The sequence below is a fragment of the Pongo abelii genome, chromosome 16 (genome assembly GCF_028885655.2).
Source record: "Pongo abelii isolate AG06213 chromosome 16, NHGRI_mPonAbe1-v2.0_pri, whole genome shotgun sequence".
Lineage (NCBI taxonomy): Eukaryota > Metazoa > Chordata > Mammalia > Primates > Hominidae > Pongo > Pongo abelii.
Window position 1 is genome coordinate 58,419,906 of NC_072001.2, and position 13,541 is coordinate 58,433,446.

The following is a 13,541-nucleotide window of genomic DNA, read 5'->3' on the forward strand; positions in this document are numbered from 1 at the left end:
GAGTTAGTAAATCAGACATGTTAATCAATTATGAATTTCTTATGCCCTGTGAATGGACCCAAAGCCTAATAACATATTGAGCCAACTCAGTACACAGAATATACAAAATTATAAGGTAAAAAATATTGAAAAGAAATTGACATTTGGAGTAGGCAAGCTCCAAAGAAGGCAACCTAAGAAAATAAAATATGAACACCATAACCTGAAAAACAACGTGTTACAAGTGTTTTTTGTAAAACACTTTAGAATAGATATTTTATCAAGTGTTAATGGACACTTGGTGTTAAGGTAAACTCCCTTAATTTTTAAGGGCTGATAGTAGCAAAAAAAAAGAAAATGTACTGTATATTACTATGGAAGAATAATGTAGCCCTTTACAACAGAAAGCAAAATGTGGGCTAATGACTGATTACACTACTTACCAGTCCATATCCAACATAACCGTAACAAAAAATAAAACCAAAAATAGACATAAGCCAAAATATCAGACATATGAAACATGGTACTCAACATGATTCAATGTTAACAAGTTTAAGATTTTCCAGGCTTAACTGAAGAAAAGCTAATCACTTTCACCTCTGATTTAACTGTACAAGGTGAAAAGAAATCAGATCAAAAGATGGGATGTACAGGCCAAACATGGAGCTCTCATGCCTGTATCCAGCACCCTGGGAGGCTAAGGCAGGAAAATCGCTTGAACCCAGGAGTTCAAAGAGACCAGCCTGGGCAACATAGCGAGACCCTGCCTCTACATAAAATTTTAAAATTAGGGCCAGGCGAGACCCTGCCTCTACATAAAATTTTAAAATTAGAGCCAGGCGCAGTGGCTCACGCCTGTAATGCCAGCACTTTGGGAGACCCAGGCAAGCAGATAACGAGTTCAGGAGATCGAGACCATCCTGGCCATTATGGTGAAACCCCATCTCTACTAAAAATACAAAAATTAGCCGGGCATGGTGGTGTGTGCCTGTAATCCCAGCTACTCGCCTGTAATCCCAGCACTTTGGGAGGCCAAGGCGGACAGATCACTTGAGGCCAGGAGTTCACGACCAGCCCGGCCAACATGGCAAAACCCAGTCTCTACTAAAAATACAAAAATTAGGTCGGGGCAGTGGGTCACGCCTATAATCCCAGCACTTTAGGAGGCCAAGGCAGGCAGACCACCTGAGGTCGGCAGTTTGAGACCAGCCTGACCAACATGGAAAAAACTCTGTCTCTACTAAAAAAAATACAAAATTAGCCGGCCTGGTGGCGCATGTCTGTAATCCCAGCTACTCGGGAGGCTGAGGCGGGAGAATCGCTTGAACCCAGGAGGCGGAGGTTGCGGTGAGCTGAGATCTTGCCATAGCACTCCAGCCTAGGCAACAAGAGCGAAACTCTGTCTCAAAAAAAAATTTAGTGGGGCATGGTGTCACATGTCTGTGACACGTGACAGCTACCGGGCGGCTGAGGCGCGAGAATCACACTTGAACTCAGCTTGAATCACACTGTAATCCCAGCTACTAGGAAGCAGAGGTTGCAGTGAGCCGAGACTGAGCTACCATACAATAGAGCGAGACTCTGTCTCAAAAAAAATATTAGCCAGGCCTAGGCCTGGTGACATGTGCCTGTGGCCCTAGCTGTGTGGGAGGCTGGGTTGGGATCACTTGAGCCCAGGAGGCTGTAGTAAGTCGTGTCCAAGCCACTGCACTCCAGACTAGGTGACAGAGCAAGACATCATCTCAAAAAAATAAAATGAGATCTACAAATGCTACGAATTGTCACATCTGTTATTTTCTTCGAGTCCAACTAATTCATTTATTGTCCCTACTCTCCAAATAATTTACACTTAAACTCATATAGTCTACAGATGCAGCAACAGGGACTTTGCCTGTGTTTTTTTACTGTTGTTGCTTATTTGGTGTTTTTGAGACAGTCTCACTCCGTCACCCAGGCTAGAGTGCAGTGGCATGATCTCGGCTCACTGCAACTTCCGCCTCCCGGGTTCAAGCGATTCTCCGCCTCAGCCTCCTGAATAGCTGAGATTACAGGCATCCACCACCATGCCCAGCTAATTTTTGTATTTTTAGTAGAGACGGGGTTTTGCCATGTTGGCTAAGCTGGTCTTGAAGTCCTGACCTCAAGTGATCCGCCTGCCTTGGCTTCCCAAAGTCCTGGGATTACAGTCATGAGCCACCGCACTAGGCCCTTATTTTCTTTTTAAAGTAATGTTCATAGAGTCCATAACTGGAATTGCTGCCTTTTTTTTTTTTTTTTTTTTGCATAAGAGTGGGGCTTTCCACTAGAAAGTGAAAAAAATGATATACAAACTCTCAAAGTACTGTTAACACTTGCATCCTTTTTTAAAAGTTTTTTCTACAGAAAACTTGAAAAATACAGGAAAGTACAAGAAAAATCATTTCTAGTTTCACTGTCTACACTTTTATAACTGTGAATATCCTTTATTTCTTTTCTTTTTTTTTTTTTTTTTTTGAGATAGTCTCACTTCTGTCACCCAGGTTGGAGTGCAGTGGCCAGATCTTGGCTCACTGCAACCTCCGCCTCCCGGGTTCAAGTAATTCTCCTGCCTCAACCTCCCAAGTAGCTGGGATTACAGGCCCATGCCACCACACCCGGCTAATTTTTGTATTTTTAGTAGAGACGGGGTTTCACCATATTGGCCAGGCTGGTCTCAAACTCCTGACCACAGGTGATCCACCTGCATGAGCCTCCCAAAGTGCTGGGATTACAGGTGTGAGCCACCGCTCTGGGCCCTTTAAGTCATTTCTAAAAGAAATATGTTCATTTTTTGTTCCATGGTTTACAAAATTGCAATTACACTATTTTCTAAACTGTTTTCATCTAAGAAGGAGTATTTCCCACACCTTTAAATTGTATTTGGGCTGATTTTTAATAGCTTTTTTGATTGAAATTCCGTCCTTAGCGTAAAAGGTTAAAAATTATGAATTAAAGCCCGGCGCGGTGGGTTACGCCTGTAATCCCAGAACTCTGGGAGGCCGAAGTGGGCGGATCACGAGGTCAGGAGTTCGAGATCAGCCTGGCCGACATGGTGAGACTCCCGTCTCCACTAAAAATACAAAATTTAGCTGGGCGTGGTGGCGGGCGCCTGTAATCCCAGATACTCGGGAGGCTGAGGCAGGAGAATCGCTTGAAACCGGAAGGCAGAGGTTGCAGTGAGCCGAGATCGCGCCACTGCACTCCAGCCTGGGCAACAAGAGCGAGACCCCGTCTCAAAAAAAAAAAAAAAAAATTTATGAATTAAAATAATACCCTCACCATCTCCATCTTCTGCTATATGACCTGAACTCAGAAAAGAATAGTAAACCATTCACACTGGATGTGTGTGATAAATATCCCGAGACGTGTGGGACCCAATACGATTCTAATCTTAAAAGATACAATGCGTTAGTAGCGATATTTCAAGCACTATCCTGTAGATTGGAGAAGACAAATCTAAAATTCATAGTACTATAGTTAGCTATTCTAGCTACAAGAATGCCCCACTGTGTTTTTCAATAAAAGTAGAGCAGAACAGTGCAAATTTCACCACTCAACAAAACGCCTTACTTGGCGCTCCCAATAGTGCTAAACATAAACAATGCGTACAAGGCACTGCATGGGACAGCTGCTAATGAGGACAAATCGATTAGGGAGACCAAAGCTAAAGGAGGCCAGTGGAACTGGAGAAGGATATGGAGAGGTATTTAATCATCATCAGGCTGGCGTGCGAGCGGAAGTCTCCGGGCATTATTTAATATTTAATCTATTACTGATATCACGGGGGCTCAAACGTCATCAAAAGACAGGCTGGCATAAAACGCGCCAGGGTGACGCACATAACATCTTACCATATGGATTTTCATCAGTCCAGACCCACAAGCACCTCAAAGCCTGCCCAGTGAAGGAAGAAGGGTGCCCCAGGCCGTCATCTCTCCCACCCTTGGCGCGCAGTTCGGTATAGCACTCGGGGTTTGGAGGCTGCAAGACCACCAGACCGGACGCCCCAGGGCCGGCTCGGGCCTCCGGGGCTGTGGACTCGCGCACGGCCCGAGGAGGTCGCCCGTGCGGCCGCTGACACCAGGCGTCAAGTCCCCGCCCGAGCAGCCCCAGCCTAGGAGGCGGATCCCGCCACTGCTCCTCTACTGAGCCGAGCGTGTCGGCCAGGGACTCAGACAGTCGGCACAAACCCCCTCCCGGGGTCTAAGCCCGCCTAGTACAGTACCTGAAGGGGCAGCGCCACCTCCGCCCGATTGTGCTGGCTGCCCCAGTGGCGGCGGTCACAGCTCGGGAGCCAATGACGCCTCTTATAAAAACAACAACCTGCTCGCAGGCGTCTGCAGCCGGCAGGCGGTGACCGGCTGGGTGCCGCAGTGCATGCCGTGACGCGTAGTCCCGCTTGCGCCTCCTGCCCGGCAGCGGTGAAGAGAAGAACTACCACTCCCGAAGAGGAGCGCAGGCCGCCTCCGGGCGCCTGCGGGAAGCTGGGCCAGGCGGCCGCAGATCCCCACAACATCCGGGAGCCGGCGACCACTTCCAGTTGCTATGGATACGAGTTGCAACCTCCAGAAAGAATTCGTGGTTTCACCCGGGAAAACAGCTCCCCGGATTAAACGGATAGGTTTACACATACTGATCCACCCAGCTATTCATCTTCTGTTTGCTGCTTTAATTGGGTGCGGTTAAAAGGCCACGTCCCTAGGCGTTCACCGGCTTTCTTGCCATCTGCTGCAGGAAAACTGACTTTGCCGAAAAAATTAACAAAGAAGATAGCGAAAATGACAGACCGCGACCAGGTGAGTTTAGGCAGAGGGCTAGATGTTTGGGAATGTTGATATTCCCGCTGGTATAATTTGAGGCACCACCTACTCCTACCACCCCCAACCCCACAACCCCGAAAAGCACTTTACAAGGCAACTACTGAGCTTTTACATTTACACTTGTAAATGCACGTTTCTTTAAGTCCGAATAGCCTCTGAAGGTGTAAAGACCATCGGGATTGTATGCATTCATACCCTACTGTTGCAAACTGTTCAGTGATGGTTTTGAATAAGAAAAACGTACTTTGTTAATTGTACACTTATTTAAATTGTACTTTGTCAAAGAAGGGAGTTGTTTTGAAAAAGGATTTGGTGGCCGGGCGCCGGGACTCACGCCTGTAATCCCCGGCGCCCACGCCTGTAATCCCAGCAATTTGGGAGGCCGAGGCGGGTGGATCACCTGAGGTCAGGAGTTCCAGACCAGCCTCACCTACATGGTGAAACTCGGTCTCTACTAAATACAAAAAATTAGCCGGGAGAGGTGGCGCGCACCTGTAATCCCAGCTACTTGAGAGGCTGAGGCAGGAGAATTGCTTGAATCTGGGAGGCAGAGGTTACAGTGAGCCGAGATTGCGCCACTGAACTGCAGCCTGGGCAACAAGAGCAAAACTCCGTCTCAAAAAAAAAAAAATCTTACATTTATATTCACTCTTTACAGAAGCAATAAAAAGTTTAGGTTTCATTCTCTGTCCCCTAATTGTGGTAAAAGTAAATAAATAAATGAAAAAAATTAATAATAAACGTAAACATTAGCAAGGAAGACGGTGGGCCTGAGCAGAGACAAAAGAGTGCCTCAAAACTAGACCTTTTTTATTTTTTATTTTTGCTTTTCTATTAACTATATTCAACATCAACAGTGACATCAAAAAATCTTAATTTTATAATTACAGCTTCTGCGATGGGCATTATTAATCAATGGCTTGTTTTCATTTATCTTTTTAAGTGTATATGTATCTGTACCGAAGGACTTCGAAAGGTCAAAGTGGTCCGGCTTTCTCTAACTGAAAATTAAATTACTAAGAAAGCTAATACCAGCTACTGGTAGATTTTTATACCTTTCAAGCCACTTTCACAGGCCAATTTTAAGATGTAATTTCTTCTGAAAAATCATTTACAATTTTAATTAGCCTTTTTGTCATTTAATAAAAGTTGATGACGTGGCAGATAATTTGAACTCATCCTTTTATTATTCTTTGTATTGGCTGTTTCGTTCTTAACTATAGTCAGTTTGAACTCCACATTTTAAGAATATCAGGCTTGAAGAAGGTGAAACCCATATAAGAAAACTGCAGTGGTTGTCTATGATGTAAAGTATAAAGCAATGGGCCTTTTGTTTCTGAATCCATAAACATTTATGAATTATCCTGGAAATCTAAAAAATGTTTATTAACTTTTCCAGATTTTGTGGTACTAATTATGCCAACAAAGTTTATCAGCTAATTTGTCTTCTGTTTTGACTAGATTTCGTTTTCTGCATTATGTTTTGAGCCAAAGCTGATCGAAATTCTAGAACCAGTAGTAAGGAGGGTCATTTGATAACAAGAAGAGTTCTCAGCTGGGCGCGGTGGCTTACGCCTATAATCCCAGTATTTAAGGCCCAGTACTTTGGGAGGCCAAGGCAGGCGAATCATCTGAGTTCAAGAGTTCGAGACCAGCCTGACCAACATGGAGATACACCGTCTCTACTAAAAACACAAAATTAGCTGGGCGTGGTGACGCATGCCTATAATCCCAGCTACTCGGGAGGCTGAGGCAGGAGAATCGCTTGAATCCGGGAGGCGGAGGTTGCAGTGAGCCAAGATCGCGCCACTGCACTCCAGCCTAGGCAACAAGAGCGAAACTCCATCTCAAAAAAAAAAAAAAAGAGTTCTTAGTGACTGAAGGAGATAGTATTAACAACAACAACAAAATCTACAAGTTGCCCTGGGCAACCTGCTTAGGTGCCCATAAAATAAATTACAGTGGTACTTTTCTGCACAAGTCACACGGCCTCCACCTTCCACCTAAAAAGCTTTCCCCTGTGCTGAGAAAACCTAGAAAATTTGAGAAAAGCTGATCAGTTGAGATACCATCAAAATTTTAAAATTCTTATGATTTACTATTATCCATTATCTGTTGTTAATATTTAAAACAAATTAATAAGCAGTATCAAAAAGAATAAACAGCAAGATCTGATGAGAATAACATTGATGACACTCAGTGAACCTGAGTTCTATTTCCAACTTTGCCAACTACAAACTTATGAGTATTAAGTGAATATTAGCAAACCATATTATGCTAATACAAGGTCATTAACCTTTACGTTTCAGAACTGTTTCTGGAAGATCATACGTTGAGGTAAACCTGCAAAAAGGAAAATAATAAAATTTGGTGAGGCATGGTGGCTCACGACTGTAGTCCCAGCACTTTGGAAAGCTGAGGTAGGCAGATCATCTGAGGTCAGGAGTTCGAGAACAGCCTGACCAACATGGTGAAACCCCATTTCTACTAAAAACACAAAAATTAGCCAGGTGTGTTGGCAGGCACCTGTAGTCCCAGCTACTCTGGAGGCTGAGGCAGGGGAATCACTTGAACCCGGGACGCAGAGGTTACAATGAGCTGCGACTGCACCACTGCACTCCAGCTTAGGCAACAGCAGAACTCCATCTCAAAAAATAAAATAAAATAAATAAAATAAAATAGTGATAAAAATTGATTCCATTTGGCCAGGCGCAGTGGCTCACACCTGTAATCCCAACACTTTGGGAAGCCGAGACAGGTGGATCACTTGAGGTCAGAGGTCAGGAGTCCAAGACCAGCCTGGCCATCATGGTGAAACCCCATCTCTACTAAAAATACAAAAATTAGGCTGGGCACGGTGGCTCACGCTTGTAATTCCAGCACTTTGGGAGGCCAAGGCAGGCGGATCACCTGAGGTTGGGAGTTAGAGACCAGCCTGACTAACATGGAGAAACCCCATCTCTACTAAAAATACAAAATTAGCCAGGCATGGTGGTGCATGCCTGTAATCCCAGCTACTCGGGAGGCTGAGGCAGAAGAATGGGTTGAACCCAGAAGGCGGAGGTTGCGGTGAGCTGAGATCGCACCATTGCACTCCAGCCTGGGCAACAAGAGCAAAACTCCTTCTCATAAAAAAAAAAAATTTTAGCCCAGCGTGGTGGCGCACACCTTTAAGCCCAGCGACTTGGGAGGCTAAGGTAGGAGAATTGCTTGAACCCAGGAGGCAGAGGTTGCAGTGAGCCAAGATCATGCCATTGCACTCCAGACTGGGCAACAGAGTGAGACTCTGTCTCCACCAAAAAAAAAAAAAAAAAAAAAAGATCCCATTCATATAGTGATTCACCATTTACATCAACATTTACATCAAATTTTCTTTCACTTAATCTCCACAACCATAGGAACTATGGCAGATTTTTATTTACCAGTTTTACAGATAATATACAAATAAAGGTGAAATGATAAAGTATGAGAACGTAGGTCATAGTTGCTGCCTTGTGCTACTCTTCCAATATATCACGTCCAGCCCTCTTTCGCTTATGATTATCATTAAAATAAAGCAAAACATGAAAACATAGTATACTACACTATGATTCTGCCTCAAGTTTATAAAGTTAATAAATTCTGTGGAGTTGGTAGAAGAGATCTGAGAGGTCAAATAATCCAGGCTCCACTGTTTTACAAACAAATTTTAGGCACAGAGAATGTAAGTGACTTGTCCAAGTTTAAATTGCTTTATATTTGATTCATATTTTCAGTCCCCTTATTCATGGAAAAATACTTTCAAAAACTTTAGTAGGGACACTATTCGGGTAGAACATTAATAACTGACTGAAAGCTGGACACTGGTGGCATGTGCCTGAAGTCCCACCTTGAGAAGCCAAGGCCTGAGGATCACTTCAGCCCAGGAGTTCCAGGTTGCAGTGTACTATTATCCCATTTGTGAACAGCCAGTGCACTCCAGCCTGGGCAACAAAGTGAGATCTCTGTCTCAAAAAAAAGAAAAAGTTGATGAAGAGTAGATTGAATATAGTTTTATAGTACTTTTAAGTTAAAAGCTGGGGATTGACATGGTAGCTTATGCCTGTAATCCCAGTGCTGTGGGAAGCCAAGGCAGGAGGATTGCTTGAGACCAGGAGTTCAAGACCAGCCTGGGCAACATAGCAAGACCTCATCCCTACAAAAAAAGTATAAAAATTAGCTGGGTATGGTGGTGTGCCCGTAGTCCTAGCTACCTGGGAGGGTCACTGGAATCCAGGAGTTTGAGGCTGCACTGAACTACGATCACTACTGCACTCTAGCCTGAGTGACAGAGAAAAACTTTCTCCCTTCCCCACACCAAAACAGTTAATTAAAAGCTGCCCTTTAAGAATGTTTTTAAGGGCCGGGCATGGTGGCTCACGCCTGTAATCCCAGCACTTTGGGAGGCCAAGGCAGGCAGATCACCTGAGGTCGGGAGTTCAAGACCAGCCTGACCAACATTGAGAAACCCTGTCTCTACTAAAAATACAAAATTAGCTGGGCCTGGTGTGGCACATGCCTGTAATCCCAGCTACTTGGGAGGCAGAGGCAGGAGAATCGCTTGAACCTGGGAGGCAGAGGTTGCAGTGAGCCAAGATCGCACCATTGCACTCCAGCCTGGGCAACAAGAGCAAAACTCCCTTTCAAAAAAAAAACAAAAAGAATGTTTTTATGGGGAAAGCATTTTAAATCAGCTTCATTTCAACTCATTAGGACTTTTTTTATTTTTCAGCTATAAGTACATTTAAAATATAAGTAGATATAAGATATTACAGAGAGAAATGTTCTCTTTTTTGTTTTTTTGAGACGGAGTCTCGCTCAGGCTGGAGTGCAGTGGCAGGATCTTGGCTCAAGGCAAGCTCCGCCTCCCAGGTTCACGCCATTCTCCTGCCTCAGCCTCCCGAGTAACTGGAACTACAGGCGCCTGCCACCACGCCCGGCTAATTCTTTGTATTTTTAGTAGAGAAGGGGTTTCACCGTGTTAGCCAGGATGGTCTTGATCTCCTGACTTTGTGATCTGCCCGCCTCGGCTTCCCAAAGTGCTGGGATTATAAGCTTGAGCCACCGTGCCAGGCCTGTTATTTTTTGTTTTTTGTTTTTTGTTTTTTTTTGAGACAGAGTTTCACTCTTGTTGCCCTGGCTGGAGTCAGTGAGTGGCATAATCTCGGATCACTGCAACCTTGGCCTCCCGGGTTCAAGCAATTCCCCTGCCTCAGCCTCCCGAGTAGCTGGGATTACAGGTGTGTGCCACCACGCTTGGCTAATTTTTTGTATTTTTAGTAGAGGCAGGGTTTTACCATGTTGGCCAGGATGGTCTCAGACTCCTGACCTCAGGTGATCCACCGCACTTGGCCTAGAAATGTTCTTATATTTGTAATTTTCCCAACTAGAAATGCAAATGAAATTAAATTTATAAAGGATTAGTCATTGCAAGTCTTCCAAAAAAGTTAGTAAGTGAAGTCATTAACTTTTAATAGATTTTCCAGCTGGGCACAGTGGCTCACGCCTGTAATCCCAGCATTTTGGGAGGATGAGGCGGGTGGATCACCTCAGGTCAGAAGTCCAAGGCCAGCCTGGCCAACATGGTGAAACCCCATCTCTACTAAAATACAAAAATTAGCTGGGCATGGTGGTGCATGCCTGTAATCCCAGCTGCTTGGGAGGCTGAGGCATGAGAATCGCTTGAACCCAAGATGGGGAGGTTGCAGTGAGCCGAGATGGCGCCACTGCACTCCAGCCTGGGCAACAGAGTGAGACTCCATCTCAAAAAAAAGAAAAACAAAACATTGATTGTTCACCTATTAATTTTTAATAGGTGAACCATCTCAAGGTGAAATTTATTAAACAAAAAGTCTATTTATAGTAACAGCACTTTAGAGAATACCCAGTTTGTAATTATTCTGACATAATTATACCAGGGCTGGGTGAACGTTTATCTTACATCAATGTAAGGTTGCAGAAAAAACTTATTTAAGAAAATAAGCTATTTTCAAGTACTTCTATTAGTATCGTAGCAGGACAAGCCGCAGACAAAACCCCTCAGACACCAAAAGAAGGAAGGGCTTGGCCGGGTGTGGTGGCTCACGCCTGTAATCCCAGCACTTTGAGAGGCCGAGGCGGGTGGATCATCTAAGGTCAGGAGTTCAAGACCAGCCTGGCCAACATGGTGAAACCCTGTCTCTACTAAAAATACAAAAATTAGCCAGGCGTGGTGGCAGGTGCCTGTGAGGCAGGACAATCGCTTGAACCTGGAAGGCGGAGGTTGCAGTGAGCTGAGATCCTGCCATTGCACTCCAGCCTGGGGGACAAGAGTGAGACTTCGTCTCAAAAAAAAAAAAAGAAGGAAGGGAAGGAAGGGCTTTATTTGGCCATTCAGCAAGACTCACGTCTCCAACAACCGAGCTCCCTGAGTGAGCAATTCCTGTCCCTCTTAAGGGCTTACAACTCCAAGGGGGTCCGCGTGAGAGTCCTGATCGATTGAGCAAGCAGCGGGTACGTGACTGGGGGCTGCATGCACCAGTAATTAGAATGGAACAGAACAGGACAGGGATTTTCACAGTGCTTTTCCATAAAATGTCTGTCTTCTATAGATAACATAACCGATTAGGTCAGGGGTCAATCTTTAACTACCAGGCCCAGGGTGTACTGCCGGGCTGTCTGCCTATGGATTTCATTTCTGCCTTTTAGTTTTTACTTCTTCTTTCTTTGGAGGCAGAAATTGGGCATAAGACAATATGAGGGGTGGTCTTCTCCCTTAGTATTTTTGGCATTAGCATTATAGTTAAAATTAACTTCCATCTAAATCAGTACACATTTCAGTTATTTTGTAAGTAATGCTGTGAATTAAATTTTTCTACAATAAAGTTTCTTAGGATAGAATTCAAAATCAGAATTTCAGGATTCAGTCATGACATTTTTTAGTTTTTCATGCAGTTTGTTAGTTTTTTTAAACATTATTATATATATAGAGAGAGAGAGTCTTTTGCTCTGTCACCAGGCTGGAGTGCAGTGGCACGATCTTGGCTCACTGCAACCTCTGCCTCCTGGGTTCAAGGGATCCTCTCCTGCCTCAGCCTCCCGAGTAGCTGGGAATACAGGCGCATGCCACCACGACCAGCTAATTTTTGTATTTTTAGTACAGACAGGGTTTCACCATGTTGTCCAGGATGGTCTCAATCTCTTGACCTCGTGATCCGCCCACGTCGGCCTCCCAAAGTGCTGGGATTACAGCACTTTGAATGGTACTTAAGTGGAATGGCTTTCCCTAACCCTCAACACTAGATTAGAACCCCCATTCTGTCTTCATTAATATCTTGTATTTTTTTTTCTTCATAGCAGTTATCACAATTGTAATTATTCAGTTAGCTATGTAATTAGTTGTTTAATGGCTGCCCACATACCCAGGCTAACCCTGGATGTTTATCTCGTTCCTTTCTCACTCTAAAATCAAGCTGTACTTCCTCTTCTAACTATGACTTTTACAGATTTTTCCCTATGATTTACAGATTTTTAAATAAATTCTCATAGTTCTAGTACAGAATGTTTAAAAAGGTAACTTATGCATATTTTTGACAAGTTTGCTCTGTGTACAGGTGTATGTGATTTTAAGGGTAGTCTTCAACATCAAGAGAAGAGACCACCAAACAGGTTTTGTGTGAGCAATAAAGCTTTTTAATCACCTGGGTGCAGGCGGGCTGAGTCCGAAAAGACAGTCAGCGAAGGGAGATGGGGTGAGGCCGTTTTATAGGATTTGGGTAGGTAATGGAAAATTACAGTCAAAGGGGGTTATTCTCTGGTGGGCAGGGGCAGGGGTCACAAGGTGCTCAGTGGGGGAGGTTCTGAGCCACGAGAAGGAATTTCACAAGGTAGTGTCATCAGTTAAGGCAGAAACCGGCCATTTTCACTTCTTTTGTGATTCTTCACTTGCTTCAGGCCACCTGGATGTATACGTGCAGGTCACTGGGGATATGACGGCTTAGCTTGGGCTCAGAGGCCTGACATTCAATGCCCTCAAGAGAACAGAATTCCTGAAAAAGGGAAGTGGGTGGGACTGAATTCAATTTTATTTTTTTCGGAACTTTATAATGGAGAATGATTTTACGTGTTTATCTTTTAGGATAAGAAAAGTACTTCACCTTCAAATTCAGACACAGAAATGAAATCTGAACAACTGCCTCCTTGTGTGAACCCTGGCAATCCTGTGTTTTCATGTATGTTGGATCCAAAGACACTCCAGACAGCCACCTCACTATCAAAACCTCAAATGATTATGTATAAAACCAATTCAAGTCATTATGGTGAATTTCTACCTATTCCAGAGTTTTTCCCCTGCAATTATACTCCAAAGGAGCAAGTATTTTCAAGCCATATCAGAGCAACTGGATTTTATCAAAATAACAGTCTAAATACTGCACCTGACAGAACCAGAACTCTTGATTTTCCTAATATTCAACACACTCTATGAAAATATATTCCTTTGTATATTGAAGAGAAAATATACTCGGGAAAAATGAGTGTTAAATCTAAGGGTAGAATACCTAATAAAGAAGATTAAAAGTTTTGAATCAATTTTTAAAATAAGTTAAAGTATTTCAACTGATAACTACATGACAGTGATTTTTAAATGAAAATATGTTCAAAATAGCAAAATAAAAGGTAGAAAGTGTTTTAGTCCATGTAATCCAAAAGCTTCAAAAGCCTTTCATA

At 43.8% G+C, this 13,541-nt stretch overlaps 3 protein-coding genes across 20 annotated transcripts in view; 1 reads left to right on the plus strand and 2 right to left on the minus strand.

The window, feature by feature from the left end:
• CCPG1 (cell cycle progression 1) overlaps nt 1-4,498 on the minus strand; it is a 55,897-nt gene extending 51,399 nt beyond the window's left edge. For 7 of the 16 annotated variants that reach the window (XR_008513596.1, XM_054531511.1, XM_063716654.1 and 4 more), the window contains exon 1: nt 4,223-4,403. The gene's annotated coding sequence lies outside the window, so the exon portion shown is untranslated. Of the gene's footprint in view, nt 1-3,848 lie in introns of all 16 variants that reach the window. The other 9 variants (XM_054531521.2, XM_054531519.2, XM_024232378.3 and 6 more) reach the window with 5 other exon arrangements.
• An 81-nt stretch (nt 4,499-4,579) lies between these two features.
• PIERCE2 (piercer of microtubule wall 2) lies at nt 4,580-13,403 on the plus strand. The gene is made up of 2 exons (XM_024232383.3): nt 4,580-4,793; nt 12,952-13,403. The coding sequence occupies exons 1-2, from the start codon at nt 4,776-4,778 to the stop codon at nt 13,297-13,299; spliced, it is 366 nt and encodes a 121-aa protein (XP_024088151.1). The 5' UTR covers nt 4,580-4,775; the 3' UTR covers nt 13,300-13,403.
• Nucleotides 12,484-13,541, minus strand: part of DNAAF4 (dynein axonemal assembly factor 4) — an 88,328-nt gene continuing 87,270 nt past the window's right edge. For 2 of the 3 annotated variants that reach the window (XM_054531525.2, XM_054531527.2), the window contains one exon: nt 12,484-12,862. In XM_054531525.2, the coding sequence (XP_054387500.1) occupies nt 12,846-12,862 (17 nt within the window). In that variant the 3' untranslated portion in view covers nt 12,484-12,845. The remainder of the gene's footprint in view (nt 12,863-13,541) is intronic. The other variant, XM_024232380.2, reaches the window with a different exon arrangement.